Raw genomic sequence first — 17,049 nt, 5'->3', positions numbered from 1 at the left:
CATTGACAAGCAAAAAATAACAACAACAACAAAAATCAAAGCTTGCAGTCTGTTCAACATAGCACAAAATGGAGAGTTTGTTCCCAATTGGCCTCTACATTCAGCTGGTAGTGTGTGGAATTGCTTTTTTGGGAGAATACTTGAGACCACTTGTCCATGGGCAACGTGGCCATCCAATCTTCCCTATGGCAGAAAAGACAAAATGCCTACACACAACAGTAATGCATATGAAAAATATTTCTCTTTCGCCCGCCTCTTTGCATAACATCCACTCGTGTGTAATCTTAATTCAGCACTTATTGCATACTTAGTATAAAATGGTGGCCCCTTCCCTCACAAAAGTCTTGAAGTTTGGTGGTGGTGGTGGGCTTTCAAAACTGGAGAGGTCGGTGCTTTACAAGTCTGGGTCAGTCCCCAGGCTGAACACCCCAAATCAATGCCTTCACCTTTCTTTCATGCCTGCACTCTCTCGACTCTGGCTGTTTCAGCGCTGTCCTGTCGTGGAATTCATCCTGGGTAGTTTCGGACTCCTTGCTCACCTCCCGGGTTATGTCACAACCATACCACCTTTAGCCAAAGGCTGTGGGGCGCTTTGGAATCCTACCACCCACTGAAGAAAGACAGAGACCGCGGGAGGGGCAGACACAAGAGACTTAGGTGTTTGAAGTCTCAGATCAGACTCTGAGGCGCCCCAGACCAAAGAGGCGGTTTGTCTTTCACCTAATTCAATAGGTCCTGGCTTTCCCTGAGGGTGCAATCCGTGGGCTGATCACAGCTCTTCTCCGTCTCACCTCACTTTCCCTGTGCTTCAATCCAACTGGTTCGCGCCTCAGTCCGGCAGCTATCCTCAAGCAGCACGTCGTCAGGGTCTCGCTTCTCCAGTTCCACGAGGGGCCGCGGGCATTTTACAGCGCATCTGACGCCCTGACATGCGGGGTGGTGGTGCTGCACCACCGCTCACGCATTAGGACTCCGCCGTTCCATCCGCCACAGACAAGCAGTAACAACCAACAATCTCCTGGAAAAATCCTTGTCCACCGAAGAGCAGTTTCTCAGTCCCACCGACGCCACCGCCCCAGCCTAGCGCCATCGCGGCTTCTGCCCCTCGCAGGACCCCCAAGCCACAGCTCCCACGTGCCAGCCTCAGGGTCGTCAGGTGTTTATCTCTCGCGATCAAATACTGTGGGCTGAGCCCCTACGTGCAATCAGCGCCTCTCCAGTTACACCCGGGGGAGGCCTCGGTCTCTACTCCCTAGGCTAGCCAACAGCCGCCTTAATTCTCCAGCCCGGGCGTTTTTTTCTTCCTTTCAAGTAGGAGGTGGTTGGGTCGTCCGCAGCAGAAACTACCCGGTGCCCGCTGCAGTGATAGCTTCCAGCTGCCCGTCTTTATATCGAAAAAGTTTGTAGGGGCAACTCTTCCCTTGTCCGGGGCCTGCCCAACCTCACTTCGGTCGCCAACCATTCCCTGGTCGCCCAAACCCCCTTTCAAATAAGGTTTCTACGGTTGGGGTGTGACCACCCGGGACTAACTCTACGCGAGGTGTTTCTCTGGGGACCCGTCTCCCCCAGCCTCCCTCCCCCCTCTCCGCAGCCCCACTGGCTAGCTGGCTTCGCAAAGCGCGTGCCGGGGACCCGGCTGCGACCTCCGAGCTCAGGCTTTTACTTGGACTTCAGCACGTGGTGGAGGCAGGGGTAGCCGTCAGCGCAGTTGCGGGGAGCTTCTCGTTGGCACCGGTGAGGGTCGCTTCCCCGCCGGCGGCTACCTCCGGCGAGGGCTAGCCCTGCGACCTGGGCGGGCGGGCTGGGACTCAGAGCCCGCCCACCGTCTCCCTCCCGCCGCCTCAGCGCGGGGGCGCAGGCTCACACCCCTTTCTGGGGAAGAGAATGGTCCCTTCCAGGCGGGTGGCCATGTTGCTCTAATAAAGCGGGAGGGGCGGTGGCGTGGGGGGAGCAGATGCCGCTGGTCGAGAGCGGGAGCCGCGCGCTAGTAGAGCGCAGCCGCGAGAAAGGCGCGGGGGAGGCGAGCCGGAGCCAGAGCAGCAGCCAGTGTCGGCGGAAAGCACCCGGGCGCAGTCGGAGCCGGAGGCGCAGCCGCGATGGCCGTGGCGGTGGGAAGACCCTCTGTGAGTGCTGGGGCTTAGCTTCCCCCCTCCCCTGCGTCTCCTGCGCCTGGTGGTCCGCGCTGGGGGGCGAGTGCGGGTGGAGAATGTGAGGACCCGGGCGGGGGCTCGGGACCGTGGTTGCTGTGGGTGTGTGCATGCATTTGGGCGCGTGTCTAGGGCTGAGGAGAGGTGAGCTGAGCTTCAGTTACTACGTGATGCAACAGTGTATCACCTCGCCTCGCCCCTTCTGCGGGGTATGGGAGAAAAAGGACCCCCTCTCCTATTTGAAAAGGATTATTTTAGCCGCGGTGTTTCTCGGCTGTCTCCCTCTCGGCGCGCACACCTCTTTCCTCGTGACTGGAGAAAGGCACCGGGTGCAGAGGTTTCCTCCCGGCTTCCCCACCCCAGGGGGCTGTCAGGGCATGGAAATTGTTAGCCCAACCTCTGTTTGTCACACAGTTGTAGAAGCGGGCAAAAATAAAGGGTGGGATTTCCATGGTGGCTTCCCCAGCACATTGTGTGATTCCGGACACCCTCAGGCACCCACCCGGGTGACCAGGCCCTGCCCAGGATGTGGACAAAAGCCCTAGATACACAAAGTTTTCTAAAGGCTCCCTTGTTGGGGTGGAGTATTGAAATGCTCTGCGGCTTGAAGGCCGGGGGCGGCGCGGAGGTGGCGGGGACGCGAGGAAGAGGAAGGGAGGGCGGGTGCGTGGAGAATCCGGTGTCCACCACCCGGAGTGAGGGACAGAGAGAGGGGGATGCTCAGGCCTCGACTTCGAGGGCCGCGGGCTGGTTAGAGGGCGCGCCTCCTGGACTTGCGGGACTCGGGATCCGGCCTGCAGGGAGCCGGACTTGGAGGGTGCGGTCCAGTTGTGCTGGGCATCTCCGGGTAAAAGGCGGGGGTAAAGGGCGGCGGCAGCCTTTCTTTTTTATTGAAAGGAGCCGAGTCGGGTGGGAAAGGCGGAGGGCTCTTTCTTTCTCTTTCCCCATTTCTTTGTCGGCGTTCAGAGTCCCCTTTCGCCCGACACGCTTTGAGGTCCCGTGCAGCGAGGGCCTTTACCATCTCCTCCTTTTTTCCCCCCTTCCTACAGCTGTGAAGTTGTAGCTGGTGGCTTGAGAGGACTTGTAATTGTAGACAAAATCTCACGGAGATCCTGGGAGCTTTGAAACCACAGAAGTGCGAGCTGTGCCCTGAGACTACCGGCTCTTTCCCTCTCTCTTTTCAGCTGCTCCTCAGATACACACTCACTTTGCCGCCCCCAAGCAGGAAGTCCGCGCGGGGTGGTTCAGCTTGTTCTAACTCGGTTTGGTGGTTTGCTTGCCGCGGTATTTTCAAAGACGTTCTCCACGGTCAGACAATGTGCAATGGATGGTCAGTTTAAAGTGCAGCTCTGGGTCTTTTAGGCATTTTTAACTCTGATATTTAATAACAAGTTCTTAACTTAGTTCTCTACTTGCACGGAAAATATGCTTTTGAAAGTTAGTGAGTATAAATTGTTATTGAGGGAATTGGCATGGTCTGTGAGCTGATCACGTTGTTTTGCAGGTGAGGAAATTGAGGTCCACAAAGGTCAACTTGATCTGGTTAAATTATTCTTCCACCCTCCCCCCACTATACACGTTTCCCGGGTACAGATTCAGATAACTGAAATAACCTCTGCTTTAGGTAAATTGGAGAGTATTCAGAAATGCAAAGAGTTTCTTTTGGGTGTGTGTGTGCTGGGACGTTTTGGTAACACCTACTGCTGGTACATTCTTGAGTGTAGGGGAGGTGGAAGAAGTAATTTGCTGCACATTTTCTATAAATTAGTTAGGTTCATATATGTCAGTTAAATAGGAACAGTATGTGGATTTAAGAGTTAGTTTTGTGGCTGTAATCACATCCAACACAGGTCTGTCAACCAGATGTGAGCATAATCCGCAGAATGCTGTGTAAGACCTCTTTTCTCATTTAGGTAATAGAGGAGATTTTTGAAGATATATGTGTGTAGAGGAGGTAACTGGTTTCTCTGCACGTTCTCTGTTGTCACTGGAATTAACATTAAATAACCGAGAATTACTTAGAATTTAAAAACAACTTTTTTTTTTACTAGTTGTAGTGTGGGGGATCAGGAATTGACTACAAAGTTGAAAAGTCTTTTATGTGTGATTAAATTTCCGTTGGAATTGTTGAACTGTTGCACTTTATTCACTGGGTTACTGTAAGTGTAGTCTCTGTACTTCTTAGCCTATTTTGTCTTCACAACAATCTAGTGAATGTAGAAGAATCTCCAAACCCAGTTCTAAGGTTCTGCACCATATCTTTAACATTAGTGTTTTCTGTTCCTCCTGTCCTCTTATTAATTTTGTGATCTGAACAGAAGAGAGGAAAGGTGTGAAAACAATCATTCCAAAGATGATTTATGTGTGAATGGAATTTCCCTAGCCACTAATTTAGAGTTAGATTTTTTTAAAAGTTGTTTGTAAGACACAAGTATATCTCTTTTCCCTATAAACTGGTCCTGTCGTTCAGATTCAAGAAAAATTCAATTGAATAGCTTGACCCAATTTTAGACGTTCCGGAATTTAAACATCTTTGTATGATATCCCAGGTAAATAATGTCATTTGTCTAAATATCCTTGTATGTCAAATGCAGTATTATCTTTATCTTATGAAGTGGTTATATTCAGTTACATTCATTTAGTCCTTGTAGCTAAATTCAGATATGCTTCTTAAGTGTACTTGTTGGCAGGTAGACAAACCTTCAGTTTAATGTGATTCTGTTTCAGTTTTAATTTTAACCCCCTAGCTTCTCCCTTTTCCAGTGAATGGTTTTAGAGCTTGGCCCTGAGAAGACCTGAAGCATATCTGCGTTTCCAGAGAGCAACTGATGATTTACAAGAGCACCCCTGCCCCAGGGATGTGTCCATAGTTTGGATGAATTAGTATATTTGCATCCAAGTCCCAGGGCAGCTATTAATTTTATTTTAAACAGAGCATAGTAATTTACTCTTCCCAGGGAGCAGGCTTAAATGGCTGATCTGCTGTCCTTTACCTAGTGCCTCATTTTTAGGTATTGTGTTCAGAAAGTTATAATGTCTAGGAGTTGAAAGTACCTTTAAAGGTCATTTGGTTCAGCTGCTTCCCCAAAGCAGAAATATTTCTTTCTTTATCCCTAGCAGAAGGTATGTGCTTCAACTTTTGCAGTGGTGAAGAGTCCCCTATGATATCCTTCAAGAAACACTTTTAATTGCTCTTCTGTCTGTTGAGACAAAAGAAACGGAAAAAGCCAAGTTTATTAATTTGCTCATTTAACACTATTTATTGAGCACCAAATAAATGCCAGGTACTGTTCTAGGTGCTTGGGGATACAGCTGTGGATAAGAGAGAAAGTCCTTTCTTACCTGGAGCTTTTATTCTTAGAGATTTGGTATGCATAGATATTAAAGTGACACATTTCATGGACTCTGTAAATAATTTAGGGAGAAAAGAAATTATGTATCTTTTGCTTAGCTAGCAGTTATGATGCATAAAGGATGATATCTGTCTGGAGATCACTATAAGCAGTCCCAGAAGATATGGTGGCATCTTCAGGAGAGTGGGTACCAATACTGAATGTTCTTTCCCCTTGTTATCAAGTTGCCATTTCTGTGACTTGAGGATGTGACTCCAGGTTGAGAGCTGTGGCTGTTGTACCTGGGGAAAGATTAATGGAGCTGAAAAAGGTCCAGGGGAGGACCAAATCAACGATAAAGGGGCTGTCATCTAGGGGGAGATTTATAAAAATTGAAACTCTGGTCAGTAACATAAATTATACACATGGAGGCTCCATAAGCAATTATTAAGAAGTGTTTGAAATGTAGTACTCTCCTTTTTTAAAGCGTTTGGAAGCCATTATTAATTTTTTACCTTTAAAATATCTTCTTAAAAAATGAAGTATCTATATAAAAAATGAAGTTTCTACTTAAATTGAAAATAGACCCAAATAATTGATTAAAAGAACAAAATTATCCATATCCCACTATCCTCATATAACATTTCTTAGTTTGTTAGTGTATTTTCAACTTTCTGAGATTTATATCAGCATTTATAGCCCATCTCTTATAGATTGATACTTAGAGACCAAATTGTGGGCCTGGATGGGTCATAGCTGGCTGTTCAAACACTCTCATGATGAAGGAAACAATGCTTAGTGTTTTGGCAGGGCCATCAAGTCCACACAAAGGAATGAATGATTGTGAGACTGTTCCTATGACTTGAATGGCTGTGATTGATTGCCAAAGACCCAGTGTTTATACCCATTGATGATCCCACAGTTGAGAATTTCATCAGGTATAGACTCTGTGGAATAGGCTATAATCAGAGTTTTCTATGCCTGTGTTTTTCTTTATAGGATGGCATTAGGCCTGGTTGGGAGTAAAAGCTGTTCTTAGATTTTTTAAATCGTTTTATTGTCTTTCATAACCTTTAGCTAGACATTTTCCAATTGGGGACAGTGAAGCTGAACTATTACCTAAACAAAGAACCAGCAGATCTAAGGCTTTTATCTTTTCCCAAAGAGACCTGCTTTACAAAATAATTGATACCCACTTTTTTTTTTTTTAGTTATCCAGATTGACAGAAAACTCCCTTCCAACTAAACAATGAGTTCCCTTACCCATTCAGACTCTGCTGGCAGCTGGTCAATGCAGCTGCTGTTAAACCTAAAAACAATACTTCAGCTAAGGTGATACAAACAGGCTTTTAAAAAGAATTTACTGAGTGATCTGAAGTAAAATTTCTTGGGCTTGACTTGATGTAGGAATCAGTAGTGCATCCCTTCATATGTCTAAAGCCAAGATACTAGACCCACCACCTTTACAGTCAGCTCCAAGGAGTATAGTTATGTTGGGAGTGAATTGCTCAAGTTATAGGACTCAGGAAATCGAGTTGTATGGACATGCTTTGTTCACCTGCTCAACTGTGACCATCTGGGATAGAGTGTGATGTATGATGTGTTGATAGAGAGAACAGGCTGCAGTGGAGAGGCTGCTGGGAAAGTCTTCAGCGTACCGAAAGAACCTATTGCACTCATATCTTTGGTACCTGACAAGTGGGAACTTTGTTTCCACTTGTTTTTGATCATTGTTAAGTAACATGCCTTTGGGAAGATAACTTATGATTTTCTTACTTTCTAACTTTTCCCTTGGAGAAATAAAATCACAATAATATAGGAAGGTTAGGAACTGAAAAACAAAACAACCCTCAACACCTTAACAAATCATTAATTCTTTTTGGCTTCCTAATTCATCTATTTTATCAGCTGTTTCTTGTGCACTTTGTATGTGGAGGTGCTGAGGTTGTTTATTTATTTTTTGTTTGTTTGTTTTGTTTCTTGGGTGCATGGTTCGGGAATCGAACCTGGGTCTCCCCCATGGCAGGTGAGCATTCTACCACTGAACCACCTGTGCACCTGGTGCTGAGGCTATTATGGTGTGTTGCTTGAAGCAGTCCCTGCTGCTCTCATGAAATTTCTCTGTAGGATGAGTAATAGAACTTAGCAAGGAAAGTGAGGAGAGAGGAAGCTGTGGAAAAGTGTTCCAGGCCAAAGGAACAGCATGTGCAAAGCCCTGGAAGGGGGGAGGGAGAGCATCTTAAAGAAATCCAGTGTGGCTGGGACATTAGTGTTCAGGGTAGGATGGAGAGAGTGGGAAGACAGAAGACTGGAGAGGTGGGAAGAGACCAGATTGTGTAGTGCACTCTTGAAGACATATGCATATTTTCTACATAGCTCTTTGTATATTTATATCCTATCTGCCTTTCTTCCCTAATTTAAGATAGCTCAGTTTCTTTCTTAATATTGGGTTTACCTAGAAAGTGGTTGATGGAAGCACTGAAAATCTGCCTGGTAATAATTCTTCAGGATTCAGTTGAATAGGCAGGATGAGAAAAAGAGCAGGGGAGTTGATTCTTTTCATACCCAAATTGAGCCCTCAAAGAATAGAAGTAAAGACCAAGTAAGGTCACACAGAGAAGGATGACAGTGACAATGCTGCAGGCATAGATCTTCTACTGTCGAGACTTATGCATAGAGATAGAGAATGAGAAAGTCTTATTTTCTTGAACACTGAAGCAACTTAATCTTTAAGGGGGCTTGGGGCTTATGGCAGGACACCCTCCGACCTTGAATTTTAAGCGGCAGTTAGTATTGTCCAGAAAGGAAATTAAAAATCCACTGAGTCCATGCACCCACCGCCTATCCCCCCAAAAATCCATCGAGCAAGGTGCTAATTAATAGGGTTGTGTATGGGGACTCTGTATTTCTGCATGATTTTTCTGTAAACCTACAACTGCTCTAATTAAAAAATGGAAAAAAATCCATTGAGTTCTATAAGAATAAGAGAGAAAAAAGCCTGTTAAAAGCCAGGGTAGACTCCCCATTACCTCCCCCTGCCCCCCACACTCAAGACTTAATGCCTTTTTCATTCATCTTAACCTGATTGTGAACCATTTTCTTACCAATATACATTTTACAAATCTTATTAAAGCTGCTCGTTAAATTTACTCATACCTGTTGTTGGAAGAGAAAGATGGACCAAAAATCTCTGTATCTAGGAAGCCTGCTTCAAATCTTAATTAAAATTTTTTTCTATGCAAATTACTGTTGAGACAGTTATTTTATCCTCACAAAATTCCCAAGAAGTAAACCAAATAGACAACGAACAGGCACATAGAAGTTGTTACTTGCCTAATCTAATATAGCTGTTTAGTGGGAGAGTAAGCTGAGAACCAAGGGCTCTTAGATCAACATTTGTGCAGACTTCCCATCTCTATCAGTTAGACTAAATTATGTTGAGGTAACAAATTGATTCCATGTTTTGTTGGCTTATGCAGCGAAAGTTTACTTCTCACTCAGGAAATGCAACTTGTCTGCTCCATGTTGTACTGATTCCAGGACCCAGGCTAAGGGAACATCCTGTGTCTGGACTTTGCCAATCTGGTAGTAGAGGAAAAAAAGACATGGTGAACCATGGACTGACTTCTACACAACTGTCATTAGTCAAATAAGTCACATGTTCACTCCATGATTCAGCAGGATGGGGATGGATAATCCTGCAGGGAGTGGGACTGTGTATCACTTTTCCAAGCTTGGGGGCCATAGGATGGGGGAGTAAAGCTTCCCTACGAAGGAGCAGTGAATATTTTGAATAATACAGTTTACCATGCCATCCTAGTTAGGTTATCTATTTTAAAGCCAGAAGTCTTTTTTTTTTTTTAAACTGTCTTCCTGCCTGTCATGATTTTTCTCACTCTGTTTACTTAACTGTGATTCCCACTGGTATCCTTTTTTTTTTTTTTTTTTTAAGAGCGTTAAATAGAAGAATTAAAGACAGAGTATGATTATTCTGGTTGTTTACCCAGGATGAGCTTCCAGAGGCATCATCATCAAGTGGTAGGTGGTGACCTTCTGTTCTACTCTCTGGTTGTCCCCAGCTGTGGCCTATATACTCTGGGAAATGGTTTTGAGGACATTAGGGCTTCTAGCTGCAGGACAGAATCATTTCCCTTGAGATGTTTCCAAATCAGACCTTTCCCAGTCTGCCTGTTCCTAACTACGCATGCATCAGATGGTCCTCTTCTTTTCCTTGCTTCATTTTCTCTCTACTGAGAGGCAGTAGTAAATAGCATTTTGGCCAAGAATTGAGCTCTGGAGCCAGATTGCGCCTGCTGTAGGGAATCATCTGTGAGCCATTTAACAAGCTTTTTTTTTTTTTTCTTAGACAAGGTACCTTGTCTACCTCATGTTCCTCATCTGTAAGATAATTTCAGCACCTTCCTTGGAGAGTTGCAAGATTAAATGAGTTAGTATATACAAAGAGTTACAATGATGCCAGGAACATACATCTTAACAAAATTAGTTATCCTGGGGAAATTTAATAGAGGTTTGGTACTGAAGACTGGGCTTATACTAGTACCTCTAACCCAACCTACCCCAGTAGGAAAGTGGGCATTTGCTCCTTCTCTTGCACCCTGGAAATGCGCAGTCTTTCCTTTTTCTAGTCTGAGTACCCTGACAGCCTTTGAGGCAGTGATTAAATATGCCCTTGCTGTGTAGCCAGTACTTTCTTTCTTTGAAGTACTGAAACAGTGATTGCTTGCATCCACATAGCACTGGAATTTCCCCACACCAGCCCCAACTTTTTTTAAACAGTTAAATTTTTTGAAATAAAGAGGAATTATCAAATATAGTTGTGAACATTTAAGAAAGCCTCATTACCATCTAGCCACATGTTGTGTAGTCCTTGACCATGTGACATGCATTCTTAGTCTTTATCAACAATCTTAGGGGAAGGGAGTGTGTGTTGTGTAAACCACCCGCAGCCCACATCAGTGGTCAGCTTCCTAATGTCTCCCCTTAGGATAGCTGTCCCTCCTTCCCTATTTCACTGTTCCACCCCACTCCTGTTTCTCTGAATCACTTTCCAAAATAACTGCATGCATGCAAGTCCTTGTTTCAGGCCCTTGTAATTTGGGGCTCTTTTATATTATGCTAAGAAGAAAATATAAATACTAGTTTTATAACATACCAAACTATGCTGGACATTAATTAAAAATAAATGCTCAGAGCAAACTGATCTTTTACCAGGTTTTGACTACTATTTATTAGCAGTAAGATTTCAAGCAGTAGTAAAAATCAGACTTAGAAGAGAAAAAAAAAACCTGGTTTCATCACCTGAATTTTTTCTATAATTTTCATTTCTAGTTCTTGGAACTTCCGGTAGTTTCTTCACTTTGTCTCAGAATGGAAATGCTTGTTTTTGAGTTTGTTCTGTAGCTTGTTTTACTTATCTATTTCAAGTCAATTTCATATTTTATGTTTTAGGTGCTAAATGTAGGGTATATGGGGAAAATAGATTTTTATATTCAAAATATGTTTTTGATATATGTAATGTGAACTTGGGTCAAAGCTTTAAACTATTTTAAAAAATCAAAATTTTTGGGCTATGCTGTCTGTGAAGACTGGAAAAATGAGGTAATAATTTTTAAAACAACTTTTAATGAACTAATACTGAACTTTTTTAAGGGTCTGAATTTAATGTCTAAAAGTTTTTAAGATAATTGTTCAAATCATTACTTCACTTCCTCTAAGTGAAGCCTAGGGATAATTTCTGAGAATGTAGTAGAGGTCCTTGGAAATTACATAAACCAAACTGATTTATTCTCCAATTTTCCCCAAATTTGTCACCTTAGCTCTCACTCTCAGGTTTGGTTTGACTTCTTGCATGGGCCGTCTTGGCTAGTACCTTGGCCTGATGGGATGATTTGTTTATCTATTACATACCTCCTTGTTTTCAAAGCCTCATCCAATCCATATTCAATGTCTTAATTAGTCCTCTCCTCCAATGCTGGGTGGGCTGCAGTTAAAGCATAGTTTTATCTCTGAGTCTTTTAATTATTGTAATAAACTTTACCCCATTCAGAAACCAGAATTCTAAGGTATTTTATGAATTTTGGCAGAAAATTAAATTTATCTATTGAAATTAATAATATGCTGTCTATTAGCTGCTGTTGTAAAGCTGGGTTTTAAGCCCTGGGAAAGAGGATCTGAGTCTAAATTGGATGTTATAACCTAGTCTAAGCTGGGGGTGATGAAGAAACTCTCAGTGGCTTTATGTACTAGAGATCTATATAACCTTTGGGTTGGGGGTGGGGATATTGCTAAGTATTGCTAAATTTTCTTGTGTTCTTATTCTTCAGTGCCTTTTCCTAATTTCTCATTATTTCAACAAACATTCATTGAGCCCCAGCCAGCACCATGTATGAATGAAGATGCCAAAACTATATTCCTTTCTACTTTCCCACTAAACCGGAACCAAAATCTGAGTTTGCAAATAGATCTCTCATCACTAGGTTCCAAAATCTTGAAGTAAGTCTTGAATTCAGGAATGAGTTACCAAGTTTTGTTTGTCAGTCCTACCGCGTGTCTCAACTGCTGCTCATTCATTATGGTACATTTTCAAATAGTCAGATATTTGAGGGCCTTCCATGTTTCTAATCCTGTGTTCCAAGTTGTTGAAAATACATAAGTGTGAGACCAACCTCTTGCTTTTGAGAAGCCCAGCAGTGTAGCTGGGAAGAAAAGGCTAGGATTAAGAGATAATGCTCAACTCCTGTTTGGTAGTGGTCTCGCTTCACGACCCTTCTGAGCACTATTCAGCCCTTCCCTTTCTCTTAGATAATGAATATCTCTTAGTAAATAGAGATTAAAAACTTGGTTTAGCATTCAGAAAAAGTGAGGCCCATTTCATTTGCCTTCTCTGCCTTTTATATTAGGATTTTGAGGACTACCTAAAAGATAATCTCCAGCTTTTTTCCTTCTCCTAATTTACCATTAGAAATTAATTCTTTTGGTTTTAGTCAGTGATGAATGGAGTATACCAAAGGTAAAAGGACAGGAAGTTGTATCAGAATCTGGAGGGAATGTTTTCAAACAGCCAGATTAATTTGTGCTCTCCATTCTTTCCACAAAACATTGACTGCTGCCCACAGCATGACAAATGCTTTTGACTTATAAGCGAGTATTCTATTCTTGCATGCATGCATTTTTGTACCCACCAACAGAATTGTATGCCTACTGGGTCAGTCATTTGTTTCCAAACCTGTTTATGCCTGTTACAGTAATTATTGCAATTGAGTAAATTAATGTGATATTATGTAAATCTATGAAGATAAGTGTGAAAATAAAGTTGCTTCAAAATGCTTTGGAAAGATTTAATACACAAGACAATTTTGCTAAAATAAAATTCCATGAATTTAATGAGGGGTAAGGCAATTGTAAGATGTTGGAGAAAAATGCTAAGTATCTAAAAAGACCCTGTACTCAGCTTGCATTATAAGTACTTTTAAATTCTCCTTCCAAACTATAAATTATCGATGATGGCTTGTGGGTTTATGAGAGAAAGATGTCTCTAATCCATTGACCTATTTTGATGGAAAAGCTTTGGCCCTTTGTCAAAACATTGGTAAATAAATGTATGTTTATATGTTTTAAGTTAAAATGTTTAGACTATACCCAGTATTTTTAAAATCCCATTCTTTAAATGCCTTTTAAGATAAATTGTCCAACCCTGGTTATAATAACTGTTCTAGTTTGCTAGCTGCCAGAATGCAACACACCAGAGATGGATTGGCTTTTAATAAAAGGGGGTTTATTTCATTAGTTCTTCAGAGTAAGGGCAGCTAACTTTCAACTGAGGTTCTTTTTTGTGTGGGAAGGCACAGGGTGATCTCCACTGGCCTTCTCTCCAGGCCTCTGGGTTCCACCAACTTTCTCAGTGGTGATTCCTGTCTGCATCTCCAAAGGCCTGGGTTGAGCTCTGAGTGCTGAGATGAGGTATGCTGAGCTGCTTGGGCTGTGCTATGTTGTGCTCTCTCATTTAAGCACCAGCCAATTAAATCAAATATCATTCATTGCAGCAGGCACGCCTCCTAGCCGACTGCTGATGTAATCAGCAACAGATGATGTTCACATGCCAGTGGCTCATGTCCACAGCAATAGATCTAGACACCTTCACCTGGCCAAGTTGACAACTGAATTTAACTACCACAATAAGCTTAGATAAAGGGACTTCTACCATATAAAACAATCATCCCTCCCAACTTGTGTTCCCTACACCCCATATTCTAATACCTATACCTTCTGGTTGTGGATCTTCATATGTATGGAATTATCACACATAGGTAGATGGGGAAAAAAAGATTAAGAATTTGTTCTGGACTGAGATACAAATGTCTCTGAGAAAGTTACACACTTGTCATTGTTTAAATTCTTTTATACCCACATGCAAATGGTTATCAGCTTTTTTGTTTTTTTGTTTTTGTCTTCTGATCCCAGCTTTCAAAAAGATAAAAGAACACTAGGAACATTAACTGTTTCATCAGTTTCTCTTTGTCCAGAAAAAAGGGAAATATGATTCTGGAAGCAAAATAATTTCTCTTTGGAAAGGCAAGTTTATTTCAGCGATCCTTTAAATTCTCTCTTTGAGACACACGCACATGCACATACACATGAAATGCAAACACAGGTTACTCAGAGATGTACCCAATCTGTCTGGGAAGCAGAAGCTCTTTATATATAGATGGAAGCTTGAACTGTAGTCTTACTAGTAAGTTAACCTTTCTGTGTTTTTGCATTTATGCAAGGCCTTGATGTGTTAATCCAAATGATACGTTGCAGCTATCCTTGGGTAATCTTCCATCAGCAGTTAAAGTTTTGTCTCGGCGGGCTGGTGAGGGCTGCTGCCTGGTCCAGGAATAGAACCCGGGTCTCCCACGTGGACGGCAAGCATTTTACCACTGTAATTTAATTAATTTTCAATCCCAACCATGAGAAAGTTAAATATTAAAAAAGCAAGTGGAAAGTTGTTTTTCAATTCCAAAATAAAGAGAGTAGGAGGAGAAGACTTAACAAATTGGAAGCTGAAATGTGTGATATCTCCATTTCTCAAACTAAAACTGGAGTTGTTTTCAGTTTTTTTTTCTTTTTGTCTTTAAATATACTTTTTGGAATGTTATTGCTAACTTGAATATTGGCTTTGCCACTAAACCCATTCCACACACTGCAGTGATGTCCTAACAGAAATTGTGCAATTTTGCATATTTCTCCTGTGATTAGTTTTCAGTTGGTAAACGTTTATCTTTGCAAATTTGGTTCTATATTAGTCATTCATATAATTTTTTTAATGAGAAACTGTGGATTTATGGAAAAATCATGCAGAATAGATACTATTCTTGACCCAGGCCCTCAACCTGTATTTGATAGATTAGGATTCGGACCCTGAGAGTTAAGTGCCTTGCCCAAGTTAAATAGTGATGAGTTTAAGGCCAAGCCTGACTCTTGGTTATACTCTCTTCTTCCCATATGGAAATATAAGCCTAGACTCTAAATGGTGCTGTTAGATAGGACTTTATGGGATGATGGAAAAAGTGCATAGTCCGTGGTAGCCACTAGCCATAGATTGTACTGGAAATGTGGCCTGTGTAATTAAGGAACTGAATTTTAAATATTATTTAATTTTAATTAATTTACATTTAAATTTAAATAGCCACATGTGGCAAGTACCTTCCATATTGGATAGCAGAAGTATTTATTGTCTGATCTCTCTTTGTTTTTTAGAAAAACTTTTATTAAGGAAAATTTCAAATATATACAGAAGAACAGAGAATGGTATAATGAATCACCTCCTGTCCATCCTATAACCCAGACTGGTGATTAATTATCAATTTATAGCCAATCTAATGTCATTTACTTTCCCTTCTTTCTACTCTCACCCCCCTACAAACTATTTTGAAGTTGATTCCAGGCACAGCTGAATCTCATTTTGTTTTGAGCGCTGTGCTGGTGACCTGATGGGAATGGCATTAGGAAGCGCTTCTTGGGGATCTTCAGAAGTATCTGTGATAGATTAAAAAGAAAAAAAAGACGTATATATGGTAAAAATTATGGTGTGATAAGGATAGGTAATGAATATATAGATGCTATTTTGCATGCCTAAAGTACTTCCCTTGTCAATATCATAATAATAAAAAGCCAAGCTTGAGCTGGAACAATCACCGTGCCAAACCTTGTTTACCTGTGCTTTTATTTGAACTTTGGGTTTATGCATAATTTACAATACTTAAATGTTATGCATATGCAATATTTATCATTTAGTTTTATTGAAGGCCAGCAGTACTATAGAATCACAGGACATTAAAAGGTAGAAAGAAAGCTGAGGATCATATTTAGTCTAGTCTTTCTGTAAAACTTAGTTCCAGAGAAAATTAACTTGAGCTCATACCACCCGATCCAGTGCTTTCTATCATACCGCACAAGCCAGATTGACTGGATCACTGAGTTAAAACTTGCAGCACCAAGTCACTCCTACCTAATTTTCAAAATAGCGGATTCTTATGACTTCTTTTAGAACAGAGATGTGGTTATGTCTAAGTCTACCTGCAGCGTTCTAAAAGCTCTCGCTCGAGCAAACTTTTTATGTAATTAGTAGGATAAAACAGTTATTTATGAAATTCTGTCTTTTCGGTTGAGAATTTAAGAATTAAGAATTTTAAGTGAATGATATTACAGGAAATACCTGTTGTTTTTTGTATCTCTGTTTAGGAAAGAAACCCATGTATTAAGCACATTTTGACCATATGGGTACATTGAAGAAATAATGCTTGCATTGGTAATATTTAAAAGAGCATTTTTCTTTTGTAACATAAAGCCAGAATTGTTGCTGTGCTTTTGTAGTTCAATTTAAAACCTAATAATGATTTTCCTCCTTATGATAGAGTGCAGAGTATGTATATTCTATATTTGGAACCCAAACCCTCTGTTTAGGATCTCAGGATTTAAGGGGAATGAATTTGCGATGGTAAAAGGATCTTGTATCATCAGAAATGCTCCCAGGCCTTGGCTCAGCTGTCCTATTGATGGAAAAGGATAATGTGCTTTACAAGGGTGATATTCAACATTTTAGCAACATTCTGAACAACTGTAAGCCTACAGCTGTAGCAAGATGTTATTTCTTTTACATGGTTAAGTCTCCAGAAGAGTGCATTCTTTGTGTTCCCTTAGTCTTTTGTTAACCACATTCCTGGGAGAGGGGGAAGGTATGTCTAATCTCATCATCTTTGTGGTAGTTTAATCTAATTCGCTTTTATTTCATGGTTACTGGAGATACAGAATAGTTGATTAACATTCTCGTTATTAATGTTATTACAACTCCCAAGATTTATGTTGTTTTTACAAGTAATACTCCCATGAAATGAGCCTTCTTCACTTGACAAGAAATATTTTAATCCATGGTAGGGCTAGGAACAAAATTTAGGTAAAGATTTTTTTGTCAAGTTAGTTACACTGTCCTTTTCATGTAGGGTAGAGACAAGAAACTATTAAGGCTTTTAAAATGACTGTGACCTGATTAGGAAAATATAACAACT

At 41.5% G+C, this 17,049-nt stretch overlaps 1 protein-coding gene across 5 annotated transcripts in view; it reads left to right on the top strand.

Moving 5' to 3' along the window:
• The first annotated feature begins 1,965 nt into the window (after positions 1-1,965).
• SEPTIN11 (septin 11) overlaps positions 1,966-17,049 on the top strand; it is a 119,429-nt gene continuing 104,345 nt past the window's right edge. For all 5 annotated transcript variants that reach the window (XM_077143081.1, XM_077143080.1, XM_077143083.1 and 2 more), the window contains exon 1: positions 1,966-2,123. In XM_077143081.1, the coding sequence (XP_076999196.1) occupies positions 2,097-2,123 (27 nt within the window). In that variant the 5' untranslated portion in view covers positions 1,966-2,096. The remainder of the gene's footprint in view (positions 2,124-17,049) is intronic.

Source organism: Tamandua tetradactyla, chromosome 24, assembly GCF_023851605.1.
Source record: "Tamandua tetradactyla isolate mTamTet1 chromosome 24, mTamTet1.pri, whole genome shotgun sequence".
Classification (NCBI taxonomy): Eukaryota; Metazoa; Chordata; class Mammalia; order Pilosa; family Myrmecophagidae; genus Tamandua; species Tamandua tetradactyla.
This window is presented reverse-complemented; position numbering and strand designations above follow the sequence as displayed.